Below are 19,881 nucleotides of genomic sequence, written 5' to 3' on the forward strand. Positions count from 1 at the left end.
TCTATTTATTTACATTAAATATTAATTTGTTTTGTTGTATAATCCACTTTTGCAGTAATTATGTGACCTATTTATTTGATTTAAATTTATTCAGGATTTTTTATACTTTGGCAACTATGTTAAGTTCGATCTCTGACGTAGATAATGACGTGCAACGGTTTGTAAATTAGATACACTGTAGGTATGTACTTAAATTTGACAAATGTATATTTTTTAATTGTTGTTTTTTATCGTAGCATTATTTGATACCTATTAAAAAATTAACTCAACTATATTTTATTGTATTAATTTTAAAGCAAATAAAATTGTATTTTATTTTTCTATAAAAACGTGTTTTTATTCATTATTACTACTTCCAATTATTAACGTCTGAAAAATTATCCGCGCGAGTAAAAATTCAAGCACGCTTATGCTTATTGAGGAAGTATCACAGTCTATCGATACCCGTTTTACTCACCTTTACCCTCTTGTCCAGGAATATCGAAGCTTCAAAACAGTGTGAGTTTAAGGTATCTTATTGCTGTGTCCATCTATGTTTATACGTCCATGGCTTTAGCAGTTTATGAGACTGAAGATAATATATTGAGTAAGCAAATAGGAATATTAGTTTTAGAGGAAGATGTATTCTGGGTACGATTGTTAAACCTGTTTAATTTAATTAACCTCTTTGTTGAAGATATAACTAAACTAGAGTCATATAAGACGAAACTAAATCAAGTAGTAGAATGTTTCTATAGCCTGGAAAACAGTTTCAAACAGTGTTATCTTTCAATACAGGAAGATCACGTGGCACATCAGAATTCTAATACTACAACTGAATACTATGCAAGCAACAACAGTAAGAATAAAAATGAGGTAAGGAGAAGTCAGAACTACCTCCACGTCAGATCCACTGATTAAAGATGACTTAAACACGTTCCTAAACGACGAACCCTTAATTATAATAGGAGACCTAAACGCAAGATCCCCAAAGACACGACGTTATGGCAATGGGACCCACAGACCCAACACACTACCCAGGAAACGGACTTCCTACACACATAGACATTGTAGTTGCAAGAAACCTAGGACTATAAACAGAATTACAAACAATAAACGAAGGCACAACGGACCACAACCCCATCCTATTCGAACTAGGAACGTGGGAAGAAGAAAGTATAATCAAAAGAATAAAAAAGAAAACAAAGTGGACAAACTTCAAAAGACTAGTGAGCACTGGAATTAATATAGTCCAGTAATAGACAACCCACGAGAAAGTCCTAGAGTTGGAAAAACATCATCCAACAAGCACTCAGAAACAGCACTACAGAATCGGAAGTAGAAGTCCACGCGGGTAGATTTAAAGATATACCACAAGTAATAAAAGACTTGATAAGGGAAAAGAACAGCAAAGCAGATAGCAAGAAGGACAAGAAACCAGGCAGATAAAAATAGAGCAAATAGATTAAACAGAGAGGTCAAAACAGCACTATAACAACACCGTAGTGAAAGCTGGAAAAACCACATAAGAGACATAGAGGAACAAGCACCAAATATGCAAAATGTTTGGAGGCTTCGGAAAATTCTGAAAAACGACAGAAAGCCAATCTTTCCATTACACGGAGAAAACGGAGTAGTTTACACTACTGTAGAAAAAGCAGAGATAATGAGGAGTACTCTCGAGAGAGAGTGTATATTAAATTACCTCCCAGGCGAAGACATCAACTTCATAGAAGAAAGACAAAGAGAAAGACCTAAAAAATTCAACGAAATCATACCTCCTACATCACCTGAGGAGATAAACGAGCTAATTAAAAATAGCTTGCCGAAAAAAGCACCTGGTCCAGACCAAATAACTATTCCTCTAAACTTCCTTGTTTGTCCATTAGTATGCTTGAGGTTTTTTATTTTGCTACCCCAGCTAATTCTTTAACTTTCTTATAGAGATTGAAGTTATCATATTTGTTTTGTAAGTCTTCTATTTCTCGGCATTTTTCAGCGAAATAAGTCTCTTTAGCTTCTCTTATTTTCATTCCTATTTGATTATGCAGCTGTTGATACTGATTTATGTTGATATTCTTTTGCCTTCTTCTGTCCTCCATCATTTCCAAGATTTCTTCTGTCATCCAATGTCCTTTCTTGAATCTGGTTGTTGTGAGTTCTCTGCGACTTGGTTCGATAATTGCATTTTTAAAGAATTGCCACTATTGCTCTATATCACCATCAATTGATTCCGGTGTGGATTCTAGGTTTGCATTAATTTCTTGTTTCAGTTTTTCTTTAACGTCTTCTGATTCTAATTTTTGTATGTTTAGTTTATCACTTTTGTAGCTTTTTTGTATCTTTTTTAAGTGAAGTTGGAATTTTGCTACAAGAGGATTGTGGTCCGACGCCACGTCTGCACCTGGGTACGTTTTCACCGATTGTATTGCGTTTCCGTATCTGTGGTTGATTAAAATATAGTCAATTTGGTTTCTAACGATTTTATCGACCTTGTCCACTCTCGATTTTCAAGTGTAAAACCGTCGTTTAGTTAGTTTGAAGAAAGTATTTATTACTGCAAGATTATGTTCTAGGCAGAATTCTACATACGTGTAGAATACAATGTTAGGATAGTCCAATTTCGGGCATTGCTCGTAACATATGTATAAATATTAATTTAACTTTTTTTTATTCATATTTTCAGCTTATGTATTAACCTTAAATATTTCTATGTTTCTTCTTCTTCTCATTGCGCCGTCTCCTTTCGAAGGTTGGCGATCCAAATGGCAATTGTAGTTTTGGAAACTGCTGCGCGAAAGATCTCTGCGGATGAGCGGTCGAACCATCTCCTCAGGTCTTTCAGCCACGAGTTCTGGCGTCTTCCTACTGATCTTTTGCCCTGTACTTTTCCTTTCAGTATAACTTGAAGTAATTCATATCTTTCGCCTCTCAGCACATGACCCAAGTATTGCATTTTCCTCTCTTTGATTATTCTTAGTAATTCTTTTTGTTTACACATGCGACGAAGTACCTCAACATTAGTAACTCTTTGTACCCATGGAATCCTCAACATTCGTCTGTATATATACATCTCAAAGGCATCTATTCTTTTTTCTACTTCAGAGTCCATTGTCCAACTTTCACAGCCTTACAGTAAGACAGAAAAAACGTAACATCTGATCATTCGGATTCTAAGCTGTAGACTAAGGTCTGATCTTGTAAAAAATGTTTTAATCCTCATGAATGTTTTCCTTGCTTGTTCGATTCTTGACAGGATTTTTTTTTTGGATTACACTGACTATTTATATTTGTTCCCAAATATTTTATGGAATTTACCTGTTCTATTATTTGACCCTTGGAATACACCTGTACGTTTATTGGTGTCTTTGAAAATACTAAAGTTTTAGTTTTGGAAACGTTTAGATGTAAACCGAACATTTCGCTGTGGTGAACTACCGCATTTATTATATTTTGTAGTTCTTGTGCGTTGCTTGCTATTAAGACGGTATCATCAGCATATCTGATGTTGTCTATGCTGATTCCGTTAATCTTAATTCCGCCTTGGACCTCGTCTAATGCTTCTCTGAATATAGACTCCGAATACAAATTAAAGAGTAGCGGTGATAAGACGCAACCCTGTCTCACTCCTCGTCGGATTTGTATGTCTTCGGATGTTGTGTGCTCTATTTCAATTGTTGCCGTTTGGTGCCAGTATAGTTCTGAGATAATTCGCAAGTCTTGTTCGTCAACTCCAGTTGTTCTCAGAATTTCGATCATCTTTTGATGGTTAACGCAGTCAAATGCTTTTCGATAGTCAATAAAACATGCATATACATCCACATTCATGTCTCTGCATCGTTGCGTTAACACATTTAAAGCAAAAAGAGCCTCTCGTGTTCCCAATCCGTTTCGAAATCCGAATTGAGTGTCACTCATCTGGAACTCGCACTTCTTGTAAATTCGTGTACGGATAATTCTGAGAAAAGTTTTAAGGACATGAGACATCAAGCTTAATATTCGATAATCATCGCATTGTGAGGAATTCGATTTTTTTGGTAATGCTACGAATGTTGATTTTAGCCAGTCTGTTGGTATTTTACCTGTGTCATATATCTTATTGAATAGTGCTGTTATTAAATCTAGGCTTTTACTTTCGTTATCTGCAATTAGTTTAAGTATTTCGACATTGATATTGTCTGGACCGGTGGCTTTTCCATCTTTCTGAGATTTTACTGCATGAATCACTTCTTCTTTGGTTATTTCTGGGCCTTTTTCATTTATTCGATTATCTGTGGATGGTGGACAACAAGGTCTATTGTCGTCAAAAACAGTTTGTATGTATTCTTTCCATCTCTCTAGTTTGTCTTCTGTACCCATAATTATTTCGTTATTATCATTTTTTAATATTGTTGCTTGTCTCTTTTTGTGTCTACCTGTCATTTCTTTTACTTTTTTATGAATATTAGGTGTCGTATTTTTCCTGAAGTTGTTCGATTTCTAGGCATTTTGTTGACATCCAGTTTTCTTTCGCCTCCCTGCACTTTTTTCTAATGATTTTGTTGATTCGCTTGTATTCTATTGGGCTTGTTTTATGTTTTCGTCTTACGTCCATGAGGTCCATGATCTCTTGCGTTATCCATTCTTGTTTTTTGTTGTGTTTTATGAACCCGATGTCTTCTTCTTGTATCTTTGTTATCTTTGTTTTTAGAGCAGTTCATGTTACTTCAATGTCTGTCTGTACCAAGTTTTCGATCGTTTTTATTTCTTCCTCAAGCTTGATACTTATTTCTTTTTTCTGTTCAGGGTTCTTTAGTTGTGAGATGTCTATTTTTCTTGTCACTGTTTTCTTTTTGACTTTGAGAAATCTTTTTAATCTAAAATCCATTATAACTGGATTGTGATCGCTATGTATATCAGCTCCAGGGTATGTTTTCGTAGATTGTATGTATTTCTTAAAGGTGTTATTGAGCAAAATGAAGTCAATTTGATTTCTAACAATTCTGTCCTTTCTGTCTGCAGGTGATTTCCATGTGTATAGCCTTCTAGGATGTTGTTTGAAGAAGGTATTGGCAATTAACAGATTGTTTTCTACGCAGAATTGTACAAGTCTATCTCCTCTATTATTTCTGGTACCTAGACCTTATGCTCCTATGTGGTCTCCTTCAGCACCACGACCAATTTTAGCGTTAAAGTCACCCATGATCATCGTTATCTCACCTCTTTTTGTCAGTCTCATTATTTCATCTATGTTGTTATAAAATTTTTCGATTTCTTCGTCTGACTTGTCACTTGTTGGAGCATAGACCTGAATAATATTTAGTTTTCTGTGAGTTGTTTGTAATTTCAACATTGCTACTCTATCATTTAGAGGGATGAAGTCTATGACTGATTGAGCAATTTTGTTCGACACTAATATAGCAGTTCCATATTGATGTTCTGGGTCCGTTCCACCTGAATAGTATATGTATCCATGTTTTGTTTTTTGTACTCCTGATCCAGGCCGTCTTACTTCACTCATCCCCAAGATGTCTATTTTCAGTCTTACCATCTCCGCTTCAGTGTTTGCCAGTTTCCCGGACATAAATAAGCTGCGTACGTTCCAGGTGGCAATGCGTACTATTCGGTCGTATATTTGTATTCTCTGTGCACTTTCTTGGGTAGTTGACGGGGGGATTCTTCGCACCCTCTCCCCATTTAAGGGGTGCCCCGGACTGAGGGCCATTTTCTTTTTCTCGTCTGCCATTTAGATTTGTGGAAAATATAATGGGGTGGTTTTCCCGTTGCCTTCCCCATCGCAGTACCACAACCATTTAAACTGCTCCAGTCATGCTTGTGGTAATCCAGTTTCAAGCCGGTCCAGGATCATTTCCTCTACGCCTTGAACTGGTACTGATGATCACTGCTGCCCTTCACCAGGGAGGGATAGGAAGTAGGTAACTAGATTTTGGAAGGATAAAGGAATGGGACATGATTTCTTTCAGTAAGGAATTGAGAGCAAAGCATGGCTCGCGTGGGCAGGGATGCTTCCCTGAAGTAGACCTATTTTCTACCAGGATCGTAGAAAAGTGTCTACCCGCTACCCTAATTTTTATGTTTATATATTATTTATTTTTTATTATTGATCTTGTTATATATCTATTATTATTGAAGAATACAAAAAATAAATAAAGAGCTCTTGTATTTATTGTGCAATTAAAAACATCTAAAGATACGAACAGATTCAATTAAAAACATTATGTTAACATCCTTCACACCAACATTTAAGACTAGGACTGCAATGTCCACTAGGTTTTCCTTCTTCTTTGCATACACGGCGACACGTTTCGTTATCCCAGACTGCACAAGGTCCCTTATATCTACCAGATAAGCAATCCCCGAAGGTAGTTTTGGCACTGATAGCGAGAACAAGGAAGATGGCGAATAAGAAATAGATCTTCATTGTGTAATCTAAAAAAAAGTAATTTTTAGTAATGAACCTTAATAGAAATTTTTATATACAAAAGATATAACTATTACAGATATCGGTTTGAGTTTGAATGTATTTCTATCGTTTCGGTCATATATGGGAGTGTTATGTGCATATCACAAATTTAGATGCCTGAAATACACGATATAGTTTATACCAGTAAGAAATAAAGAGTTACCTACGGAAAGACTGTTAAGATGAAATCAATATTGAACATATTAACAAAACGTTAGTGGGCGTACTTAAGAAGGAACAAGGTAATATAAAAAAACTCACTGAATACACAAGAAACCTAATGCAAAAAAAGGGAATCAAAGATAAGCACACAACAACACATAATGAGGAATTTATACTAAAACATTTCAAAAGCCGTTAGAAGAGATAAGGAACTTTAGAACTAAAGAAGTAAATAATACCATAGAACAAAACAAAAGAGAAAGACGTGTTATATAGGAGCAACAAGAGATCTTGAAAATCATTAAAGAGTACTATACAACATTAAATAGTCGATATGGTCTAATTCCAGATGTAGAAATCCTAATAGTAGAAAGGATCAAGGATCACAGAAACTTCCGAATATAACCGAAGAGGAAGTTGAATCAGCTTTAAAAGGTACGAAGAACAACAAAACACCTGAAGAAGATGGTAATGTAAGTAAAATAAAGCTGTGAGGAAAATTCGTCATAAAAGATTTTACAGCTCTTTATAATGCCTGTCTTTTTAGAGGAGTTAGAGCAGAAAAATAGATGCGCAAATGATAATATTCAACTACAAGTAATAAAGTCCTTGATAAAAAAAGTTATAGAATAGAAAAATTTGGGTCACAGTCCAGTTTAGCTAACAGATAAAAGCGATAACAGTGTAGTATTGATCATAGGTAAAGTCGGTTCGCTATATTTACGCGGGTTTCGGATTAAAAATTTTATTGTAAGTACCCAGTTTTAATTACCTGCTCTTTGGGGAAATATCAACTGGTCAAATGAAATGAAAAATAATCCATAACTTTTTTTAATTAAATAATAATGGAAAATCTTTTATATAATTGACAGTATAATAAGGAGAATTACTTCATTAATGGAGTCTAATGTGGCTAATATAAACCTAATAATAATTTTATATTACACTTCACACAGAAAATATGGTCTATGTATATTTGTTCCATGGAGAGAATTTATAATGAAAAATAAAAAAATTTAACTTGCCAACAAAAATGAAAATCAGTCATTATCATCAAAAATATCATAATCGTCATCATCATCACTGTCATCACCATTAATTGTTATTATGATTGGACTTATTTCGTTTATTTTATTTTCAGGAGTCCACCAATCTTCTATTAGTTTCTCGCACTTGAATATACAGTTGCACCACACTTCTGGAGTTACAATTGAAAGTGCCTTTCGCCAAGTTTCCCGAACTGCGTCGTCGCTATAACCGTTAGGCCCAATATGGTTGTCATAATATTGTTTTGCTATTCCCCATATTCGATGGGATTAAACTGGCAATGATACGGTGGCAGACGTAAAACTTGATGACCGTAACTTTCAATAATCTGATCCACAACAAAGGTTTTTGGTTTTGCGTGGATATTTTCCAAGCGTAATAATTCTGATTTTAAAATATGTTGTGTAAATGGTATATGTTCCTTTGTCAACCATTCTTTAATTTTATTAACAGTCCAAGAATTCGTTAGACTTTTGTTTAATACTTCAGAATGGTAAGATGCATTGTCTAAAATAAAACCCGATTTCCCTCCTGCATGTAAAATTATGTGTCGCTTCCCTTCTCCATCAGTATGTTTGATAGACTTTACGTTATCATCTTGCCATATTCTCTTGGTTGCACCCCTAGAAAATATCTATGTTTCGTCTAAATATATAAAATTTGCCCTTTCTTCTTTTAATTTAGAATATTTTCTTAGAAAGTTAATTCTTTTATGCACAACAGAACTTCTTTTACAAAGGGCTTTTCTGTTATCCTCCTTTTGAAATTTGAAACCCAAATTATGTATCACTTGCAATAGACTTGTTCTGCCAATTTCGTCAAATTTTCTATCTTTTAATTCCGAGAGAATTGTATTTAAGGTCACATGTTCCTTGTTGGCTCGCATTCGATAAATGGTATCACGAATTTCAAATTTTTTTCCATCTGGAATATCTTTCGTTTTCAATGATAGGCGAGTTTTTCGGTGATCTTCTTTCGGCCGTTCATTATTGCGATTTTGTAATACTCCTCTTAGTTTGGTTTCACTAATTCCTAGAGCATCACATACGCGTTGTTGAACAGACATTACCGATTTTAAAGGACCGCCATTTTCTTTTTCATCCGTAAAATACTTATGTACACTACAAATTAGACTATCTACATCTAACACAAGTCCAGGCATTTTTTAAATATTTCCACCAAACATACAATGTCAACACTGGCAAAGAATCAATTCAACTGCAATATTGTAACAAATTTATACCTACCCTAATGTTATTTTAATGTATTTTAAAATATGACCATTAATGCAGTTTTTACCTAATTTCTGGGAAGTCGTTTACTGCAACTGGTTATCAATGAGTCATTAGCATAATTTTGTTAATCCGAAACCCGCGTAAATATAGCGAACCGACTATAGGTAACTTTTCTGCGGAATATACATAATACTGCAACAGATGAAGTCAGAATGTACTATGACGACGCAAACACATTTTCCTTGAAGAAGGGTATTAAACAAGAAGACAACTATTCTCCACTTTGTTGCAGAGTGCAATGAGAAGTAGTAATTACAAAAATATTAGAATTAACAAAAATTATGAGTTTCTGAATAATTTGAAGTTTGCCGAAAAAATAGTTCTTATTGCAGACCGGGTAGAACACAATACATGACCAAACTTGTACTGGCCAAAATCATTTCAACATATGGCACGCAAATTGAGTATGACAAAATAAAAAATTAATAAAAGGAATATTTGTTGTCAAGGTTGATATATAATATAATTGTAGAAAAATTATACTTACAAAGTGTATATTTTGTTGTACAAAATGTGTAAGACTTCTAGATGATGGTTGTTGTTTAAGAGTGGTATATGCGTTTATATACAAAAACTTGTTACCGATAAGAGTATTAATGTCTGCAAATTTATGTATTATAAAATTGCGATAACTGCTAATTACCAAAAAATAATAATTAACGTTTTTACGCGGACAAAAGAATATTAAAATCACTTTTTTATAAAATTTAATGTATATAAATAATAAAGGATGTAAAAGTTGTATGGAAAACCAAGAATTAGCAAAAAACAAAAAGACATATAGAAACAATAGCAAGTGACAAGTAAACTGTTCTGTTGGGGGTAAAGACAAATGAGGAAGATAAAAAATTGTCCAAGTATGTTAAAGAATCTGAAAAGGCATACGTACATTTGTCTTATTATTGGAGAATAATATGTGCAATTTTTTTCTTCGGTTCTGTTTGCATATAAGCTAAGGATTTTCGAATGAATGGAATACCACTTTCGCTAAGAAAGTGTATAATTAGAAACATAATAATGTAAGCACTATTGTTCGAAGGGTTTTTGACTGGAAACATTGAACTGTTTTTGTATTTTGTATTGCTTTATTCCAATTAAAGGGGTGGCTGCAATAACCAGGCAGCTCCACTTTTTTACGAAAATGAGATTTTCAGTGACTTACTCTTAACAAAAATCGGCCGATCGTTCCCTGCAACACGGTATCTCTTAATAACGGCACATAACTGGCAACGATATTTGGAGCTACCTTGCTTTCACGACGGGGGTCGTGACCCCTCCCAAATAAAAATAAATATCAATCAAATAAATTTTAAAACCCATCAACCCTATAAGCAGGAAGTCAAGAGTTGAAATGATTCAGACTCATTTATTCTAGGGGTAAGTGTAGAATTATGCGGAAGCCTTTTTACATTGCTCTTTAAAAAAATCAACAATAAAATTCTGAATACCCTAATACCTCGACTAACGCTACCCTGACTTCCGCAAATTCAGAGTTACGTGATTTTCAAATTTTGTCAATTCGTCATTTGAGTGCCAGAGAATCGTTCGATTATCGATGAGATATAATTATCGTCCACACATTATTGGTCATTCAATGTACATGACATGACTTTTCGCAAGAAAATCAGCACATTTTTATTTTGTATTACAAAGGTATTTCTTAGGTATTTCTTATCTTCAGTTTTTTCTACGAATTGGTTGTTTGTAATTTGAATAAAATAGTGATCTATAATAGTGATAGCAATTTAACAATACATATTGAAAAATCTGTGAAATTACTTATTTCATTATTTAAAAATGAAGAGACGTAGCATTGAGGATTATTTTACTCCAAGATCAGGTAAAATAATGAACAATACTAATATTGATGATATGAGACCTAGTACTTCTTCTTCAAATACTAATGAACCTGCACATGACCCTCTGGAGGATACAGTTAAAGTAATTATGTATATCCTTTGTATGTTCTACGTATCATACCCATTTTAAAATTGAATTGAATATGTATAAAAACAGTCAATAATTCACATCTATGTTAAATAAATCATAGCTTTTCTGAGTATATATGTATAAAATAAATATATAATTTGGATTTTTTAAGAGTATTCAATATCACGATAGAGATGCCATTAATATGAAGTAAAAGAAATAGCTGAACAACTAGACATTGAATTGAAGATGTCTGGTATAGTTTCTCGTCAAAGTTGTCATCAAACCAACTCTTGCGAAGAATATTTCCGAAGATCTATTTATTTACCCCTTTTAGACAATATATTAATTGATTTAGAAGAACGACTTTCACCGGAAGTTATGAATCTATATAATCTTCGGGTTGTTTTACCTAAAACTGATAACACACCAGAAGATAAAGTTGCATTAAAAAAAATGTTGACACCTTCCAGGATATTATTGGACCACTACTGCATATTCCACTAGAACAAGAGTTTTCACTGTGGATTCAAAAGTGGAAAAGAGTCGTGCAAAATTATGGAAAACTTCCTGATTCTATTTTAGAAGTATTAGAAAACTATTAAATTAAAAAACAAATATTAATTACACTGCCAGTCAGTGCAGCAACAGCAGAGCGTAGTTTTTCTACGTATAAAGCCTCTAAAGACTTGGCTTAGAAATAGAACTTCTGAGGAAAGGTTAACTGGTTTAGCACTCATCAATATGCATCCTAAAATTTTTCTAGATGTTGATGCAATCATAGAGCGATTTGCTAAATCGGATAGGCGAAAAGAATACATTTTATAAAATTATATAATATTTACTTATCTTATTCTTATAGTATTTTTAATCAGTGAACTTTTATTTACCACTGGTTGCCGGCTGTTGCTGCCAATTCGTGAGAAAAATTTCAATACCGAGTAAAAAAAGATTTCACTGTAGCCTAATATGCCTAATTATAGAAATATATTCTTAAATTATATTATGTTTTTTGTTGAATAAATTAATTTAAATATAATGCTGTTTACACTGGTTCTTAAGGTTCGTTCCTCATTACGGAAGGGTGGCTATAATTATTGCTCTCTATCTTGAGCTGTTCTTAGTATCGAATGTGTGTCCAAGCCTGTACAATCTCTTACATTCTTCAGTCAGGTGCGTTTTCTTCTTCCTGGACCTCTTTTTGCTTCTACTTACTCTTCCATTATGAGTCGTAGAAAGTTATATTTTTCTCCTCTGTAAATATGTCTTAGATAACTCGTTTTTCTGTTGTTTGTCTGTAACAATATATTTTTCTCCTCTGTAAATATGTGTTAGATAACTCGTTTTTCTGTTGTTTGTCTGTAACAATATATTTTTCTCCTCTGTAAATATGTGTTAGATAACTCGTTTTTCTGTTGTTTGTCTGTAACAATATTTGGGAGTTCTCTCTCAATCCTCATTCTTCTCAGCACCTCGTTGTTGGTCACGTGCTCTGTCCACGAAATCTTCAGCATCCTGAAAAACATACATTTCAAAGGCTTCTATATGCCTCATACTTTAATTCCGAGAGTCCATGTTTTCACCCCGTATAGCAATAAGGAATAACTGAATGTTTTTACAAATTAATATCGGATATCCAACGATAAGATAAAGTTTATTAGGAATGTTTAATACATTCATTAATGTTTACACTTAGATTAAGTTATTGCATTTAAATTACTTAACTTTGGTTTATACTTCTTGATTTTGTAGTCATAGGATAGGTGGGTTGAAATTAATTGCCTTTAAAATACCTAGTTTCAATTAACAGTCCTTGATTTTTCAGTATTTATATTTTAATCATTTTCCTTTGGTTTAATAGTCTTGTACACTTGATTTTACTGTCATAGAGTATGTGGGTTTAAATTTTTTTTTTTTTTGGTTAAGTTTAAGACCCCTTAATGCTGTACCCTTAAATAAATAGAAAGTAAATTGTTAGTTTTGCTTTAAAATTTTGGTGTAGAATTACAGCTATATTTGAAATAGCTTAATAAATTCTTTTAATATCATTAGTGATTAATAATTAAATAAACAATTTATAAAAAATAGTATATTACTTTAGGAGGCGGAGAAGCATGACTTTTCTTGACGCGCCCGATATTACGCGCCGAACGAAGTGAGGCGCGTAATAGAGGGCAAGTCAAGAAAAGTCGCTTCTTTGCCGAATAAAGTATACTATTTTTTCTTCAAACGTAGCAATTTTCAACCATAAATAGTACAATTCATACGCTATTTTTACTCGAAATTAACTGTGACAACTATCAAAGTCGTCTAGATGTTAGAAATTAAAATAATTAAGTCGTCGGTGGGATTTGCGTCTCCCTGGTTACAGTTGTTTGACAGTTGTTTGCAATTATTAAAGACAGTTTATTGTTGTTGCAACCGCAAGCGCAAATTTAGTGCGCAAATGGAAAACCTAAACGAAATTGAGTCCGCGGCTAATGATGCAGTAGCACGTTGGAATGATTGCTGAAAGTTGTTCTCGACCATCAGTATCATCAACAATTACCAATGCGTATCAAGAGTCGGGAACATTTTTGCACGGTTTCAATTTTGAAAATGCCTCATTAACTAATTGTACTTTTAATATTACAATAAATAAAAATGATGTTTAATTGTTGTTAATGACATTTGTATTGTTGCTTTGTGACATGCTTCATATTGTTGCCATGACAACATTTTTCCCTCCGCCGTAAAGAAATGGGGAAAAAAAACTGCTGCCGGCGGAGACATCAAACTTTAACAGGATCAAGTTAGATAAGTAATGTCATCATTATTTGACGAAAAAATATATTATTGTGTTGATGTAGTAGGTAACAGTAAAATAATTTAAAGAATGAACCATTATTTAGCTTAAATAATATTGTTACAAAATTTTGAAAGTATATTTTTGTTTCCTCTATTTTATTTTCATAACCTTCAGAATCTGAATTGTTATTTCCAATGTTAATTATTACAGGTTCGATATTAATATTACACATATCTTTTTCTCTAATAAACCACTATTCAATTAATTTGTTAGTATGTTCAATACACTTTGCCCAGGCGACATCGTTACATTTTTGAATTACTTCCTTCCAAATACTTAAAACATGTCCATCTCTATATCCATCTCTGCCAATATATGTATTACAGTAGTGTTGCAATCTGCCCATACTAATTCGATAGCATTAAAATTTGGGTAATACGGTGGCAATCTAAGTACTTTGTGTACATATAAATATATTTTTTGTCGATTCATCTTGGTCAATTGTTAACAATTCTGGTTTTAACTGATGTTCATCCAAATAAATATTGTATTTCTTCAACAAATTTACAATTTTTGATTTTAACCATTTAGCGGAAGGTGTGTTTATGATTTCACGATGGTAGGGTGCGTTGTCCATGACAATCAAAGATGAGTATTCTAAATTAGGAAGTCATTGTGTACTTATTCCATTTAGTAAATATTGTACTATTCATATCACCGTGATAATCTGCAGTCAAGGATTTGGCTCACAATAACAAACTGGCTTCTAAAATAAAACCTTTTACTGAACCGGCATGAACCACAATAAATCTTTTTTCATCGTAACCACCTGGTTTGCGTACACTTCTGCTGTTGTTACCCTGCCACGACATCATTTTATTTTCTCTAGAAAATATCCACGTTTTGTGTAAAAATACAACTTCTTGTGGATATGTACTATTTCTGTTTTCCGTGTATTTACGTAAGAAACACGCTCGTTGTGCTGCGATATGGGTTCTTTGAACTAAATCTCTTCAATGATCATCTTTTCTTAAATTTAAAGCCCAAATTTTTTAATATTCTACTCAAGGATATTTTATTTGTAGAAACAATTTCTTGTTTCTCTAAAAAGTTATTTATTTCAATAATCACTATAATATTTTAATCCTACTCGTAATTCTCAACAGAAAGTTAGTTTATAGTCGGTTCGCTATATTTACGCGGGTTTCAGATTAAAAATTTTATTGTAAGTACCCAGTTTTAATTACCTGCTCTTTGGGGAAATATCAACTGGTCAAATGAAATGAAAAATAATCCATAACTTTTTTTAATTAAATAATAATGGAAAATCTTTTATATAATTGACAGTATAATAAGGAGAATTACTTCATTAATGGAGTCTAATGTGGCTAATATAAACCTAATAATAATTTTATATTACACTTCACACAGAAAATATGGTCTATGTATATTTGTTCCATGTAGAGAATTTCTAATAAAAAATAAAAAAATTTAACTTGCCAACAAAAATGAAAATCAGTCATTATCTTCAAAAATATCATAATCGTCATCATCATCATTGTCATCACCATTAATTGTTATTATGATTGGACTTATTTCGTTTATTTTATTTTCACGAGTCCACCAATCTTCTATTAGTTTCTCGCACTTGAATATGCAGTTGCACCACACTTCTGGAGTTACAATTGAAAGTGCCTTTCGCCAAGTTTCCCGAACTGCGTCGTCGCTATAACCATTAGGCCCAATATGGTTGTCATAATATTGTTTTGCTATTCCCCATATATAGTCTGGATTAAACTGGCAATGATACGGTGGCAGACGTAAAACTTGATGACCGTAACTTTCAATAATCTGATCCACAACAAAGGTTTTTGGTTTTGCGTGGATATTTGCCAAGCGTAATAATTCTGATTTTAAAATATGTTGTGTAAATGGTATATGTTCCTTTGTCAACCATTTTTTAATTTTATTAACAGTCCAAGAATTCGTTGGACTTTTGTTTAATACTTCAGAATGGTAAGGTGTATTGTCTAAAATTATTACGTTGAGCTCACTTAAACCTGGGAGAAGTTTTTCATGTAACCATTTTACAAATATTTCTGTGTTCATATTATCGTGATAGTCACTTGATTTTGATTTAGATGAAAATACATATTAAATCAGCACGTTCTATAAAACCCGATTTCCCTCCTGCATGTAAAATTATGTGTCGCTTCCCTTCTCCATCAGTATGTTTGATAGACTTTACGTTATCATCTTGCCATATTCTCTTGGTTGCACCCCTAGAAAATATCCATGTTTCGTCTAAATATATAAAATTTGCCCTTTCTTCTTTTAATTTAGAATATTTTCTTAGAAAGTTAATTCTTTTATGCACAACAGAACTTCTTTCACAAAGGGCTTTTCTGTTATCCTCCTTTTGAAATTTGAAACCCAAATTATGTATCACTTGCCATAGACTTGTTCTGTCAATTTCGTCAAATTGTCTATCTTTTAATTCCGAGAGAATTGTATTTAAGGTCACATGTTCCTTGTTGGCTCGCATTCGATAAATGGTATCACGAATTTCAAATTTTTTTCCATCTGGAATATCTTTCGTTTTCAATGATAGGCGAGTTTTTCGGTGATCTTCTTTCGGCCGTTCATTATTGCGATTTTGTAATACTCCTCTTAGTTTGGTTTCACTAATTCCTAGAGCATCACATACGCGTTGTTGAACAGACATTACCGATTTTAAAGGACCGCCATTTTCTTTTTCATCCGTAAAATACTTATGTAAACTATAAATTAGACTATCTACATCTAACACACGTCTAGGCATTTTTAAATATTTCCACCAAACATACAATGTCAACACTGGCAAAGAATCAATTCAACTGCAATATTGTAACAAATTTATACCTACCCTAATATGACCATTAATGCAGTTTTTACCTAATTTTCTGGGAAGTCGTTTACTGCAACTGGTTATCAATGAGTCATTAGCATAATTTAATTTTGTTAATCCGAAAACCGCGTAAATATAGCGAACCGACTATACTTACTATCCTGGTACGTATTATATGTTGTATTTCGAATTGCCATTTTATTGCCCTCAGGTAAATCAGTAGTTTTCGATTTTAAACGAAGTCTACTTTTTAGCGGACTCCTTTAGCGACGGATGCATGAAACTGACTCCACTCTCAAATCTATATAGAGCAGCGGGTTTTACAGACCTCACACCACGCAAAAATGTTACAGACCATATAAAGAAAATTAAAGAAATCGCAGATGAAAGATATGACCTATACAGAGCTCGAACACCACGATAGCGACTGAAATCCAAGAAAAGTTTTCTTGAAACAGTGCAGGATGAACCCCAAATATTTGTCTCTTCTCTAGCTTCAATGGACTGGCCAATCTCTAGACTTTAAAACGTGGAAACCATTGATAGGATAAAAACGGAAGGGCTGCAGTAAAATTAAACATAAGAAAATAGACCAAGATGATGTAATTTGTAACTGTGGAGAACACAAAATATGAGTATCTTCTTATAAGCAGAAACTGAATCAATCAGTGTACCCTGCAAGATTCGTAGCTCGCCAGTTAAGATGGAACCGACGTAGCCCGATCCTGGACCGGCATTATATGAATGACATGTCCGGACACGATAAAGTACTACTATAATAGTAAAGTAAGTGTACTATCAGCCGAAGGAATTCTGACAGTGAGAATAGTATGTCGTCTCCGGTGTAATTAATAAACGTATGAAAAACTGATTGCAACTTGGTGCAAGTTTCCATGTTTATTAATTTGTCCAACTATTGCGCAATATGGTGTTATATTGCGTAGTTGGCCGGTACGCTCTTATTGTGGCATTATCTTGAAGAGACAATGCCATTATGGTTTTATTAGGTGGTTGAAATAAAGCACATTCTTTCTAAGAAGAAAAAAACTCAGCTTCAGAGTCTTAGAAAGAAACAGAGCCCTTTGAGCAAAGTGCTCTAGGGAGCTACCCTACACGGGTAAAACCATGAGTTAGACACTACTATCATTACTGACTTGAGATCCGAAAATGTTCCATATTTAAAGATAAATTAACTTTTATATGAAACTTTTTCATTTCTCAACCAATTAAATTTAATTATAAGTTCCAGAAGGAAGGGCGATGAACATTGAAGTGCGTGATTGGTGGCACTTGATGACATCCCCCCTGCTTTGGAGACTCTGAGGCTGATAAAAAAAGATGATTTTATTAAAAAACTTAAGAAAACAATTTTTTTTACAAATCACATATAGAAAAGAAAAACAAATGCATAAAATATATCAAATATAACATGAAATATATCAAAATGAATATGTCTATATTGTCAGATCTACTTACAGTCCTCTAACACACACTACACTCGCGTACACTCGCGTAGCGCGCACTTGCACTGCACAAAAACACTCACAGGCGGTGGTCGTTGTTGTTGACAGCATCTGAAGGTCCATCCTCGACGACGTGCTCTCGTTCTACGGCGGCTTCGTCCTCTCTAGCTATACATTTCCCATCTGCATGTCGCCGGTGTGTCGTAGGCGAGTTTGCCTGAGCCTCCGTGGTGCTCTGGACCACATAATGGTAGGGCAGGCAGTGACTGGCTACTGCGGAGACATCCATTGCATCAGGTACTTAGCATCAAGTAGGCTGGCTCGTCGGAGATGTGGCACATCGACTGTTTCCGGGCTGCAGAAGGTGGATATCGGACGTTAGTTTGGTATACTAACATCCGATGCTTCTCCCCGCTGTTTTCTTGAGTGGTTTTGATGCGGGCATCATGTTGGAACTGTTTGCGATTTTCGATCGCGTAGCATGAGAACTCTGACATCTCGGAGTCGTGGTAGAGTTCGTTGAAGGTTGGGCGCCATGTCACGCGCTATCTCAGAGTTAAACGTATGAAAGACTGATTGCAACTTGGTGCAAGTTTCCATGTTTATTAATTTGTCCAACTATTGCGCAATATGGTGTTATATTGCGTAGTTGGCCGGTACGCTCTTATTGTGGCATTATCTTGAAGAGACAATGCCATTATGGTTTTATTAGGTGGTGGAAATAAAACACATTCTTTCTAAGAAGAAAAAAACTCAGCTTCAGAGTCTTAGAAAGAAACAGAGCCCTTCGAGCAAAGTGCTCTAGGGAGCTACCCTACACGGGTAAAACCATGAGTTAGACACTACTATCACTACTGACTTGAGATCCGAAAATGTTCCATATTTAAAGATAAATTAACTTTTATATGAAACTTTTTCATTTCTCAACCAATTAAATTTAATTATAAGTTCCAGAAGGAGGGGCGATGAACATCGAAGTGCGTGATTGGTGGCACTTGATGACAAGTATTGGCGTTTAACAATGGTGAATCGTCAGAAAATGAAACTAGTGATCCCGGCATTTTTTCCAACTGAAATTCATATTTTTTGGTTTACTTTTGTTTAGTCAATTTGCTTAAGTTTTGATTTTCTTTTTTATTCTTTTAAGAAAATGGTATCTTTTGTTTTTTATTTATAGAAGATGGAACATACATTATTATGTTTGGTTTTAGTTTATATTCAATAAAATTTTAGATTTTGTGTTTTAGGTTTTGCTACTTTTGGTAGGTTGTTCTCAGAAAATTCTCTTTATCAAGAATATTTTATTTTTTTTTTATTTTTATTTAGTTTTCGAGAATTTTGATCCATAAATCACTATGGATCAAAAAGGATCTGGTCGTATTCAGTATCTCAGTTTTTTTGCTCATAAACCCATGTTCGTAAATAAAATATATTAGGTAATCTATGTTTATTCAATTTTTTTTACTTTTACGTAAATCATTTTGATTTTGGTTGAATAGCAAATATATATAAATAAATTTTTAATTTAACTTTTTTTTATTCACATTTTCAACTTTTTACTTATCCTTTAACCTTAAATATTTTTTGTTATTAATCTTGATATATCTATTATTATGAATAAAAACAATACATGAAGAGTTGTTGTATTTATTGTGAAATTCAAAACATCCGTAGATATGGTCGTACAGATTCAATTAAAAACATTATGTTAACATCCTTCGCACCAACATTTAAGACTACGACTGCAATGTCCACTAAGTCTTCCTTCTTCTTTGCATATAATGCGACACGTTTCGTTGTCCGAGGCTTTGCAAGATCCCTTATATTTAGCAGATAAGCAATCTCCAAAGGTAGTTTTGGCAGTAATA

At 33.6% G+C, this 19,881-nt stretch overlaps 1 protein-coding gene across 1 annotated transcript; it reads right to left on the reverse strand.

Annotated features, from left to right (window-relative positions):
- Window positions 1-6,122: 6,122 nt before the first annotated feature.
- On the reverse strand, window positions 6,123-9,529 carry LOC140431820 (drosomycin-like). Its single transcript, XM_072519698.1, has 2 exons — window positions 9,434-9,529; window positions 6,123-6,408 (listed from the first exon to the last, which is right to left on the reverse strand). The coding sequence occupies exon 2, from the start codon at window positions 6,398-6,400 to the stop codon at window positions 6,200-6,202; it is 201 nt and encodes a 66-aa protein (XP_072375799.1). The 5' UTR covers window positions 6,401-6,408; window positions 9,434-9,529; the 3' UTR covers window positions 6,123-6,199.
- Window positions 9,530-19,881: the final 10,352 nt, after the last annotated feature.

Source organism: Diabrotica undecimpunctata, unplaced genomic scaffold (genome assembly GCF_040954645.1).
Source record: "Diabrotica undecimpunctata isolate CICGRU unplaced genomic scaffold, icDiaUnde3 ctg00002068.1, whole genome shotgun sequence".
Taxonomy (NCBI): domain Eukaryota; kingdom Metazoa; phylum Arthropoda; class Insecta; order Coleoptera; family Chrysomelidae; genus Diabrotica; species Diabrotica undecimpunctata.

What these genes read in the sequence shown, in the direction of transcription:
- LOC140431820 (XM_072519698.1), bottom strand. Translation starts at nt 6,400, where the DNA reads ATGAAGATCTATTTCTTATTCGCCATCTTCCTTGTTCTCGCTATCAGT.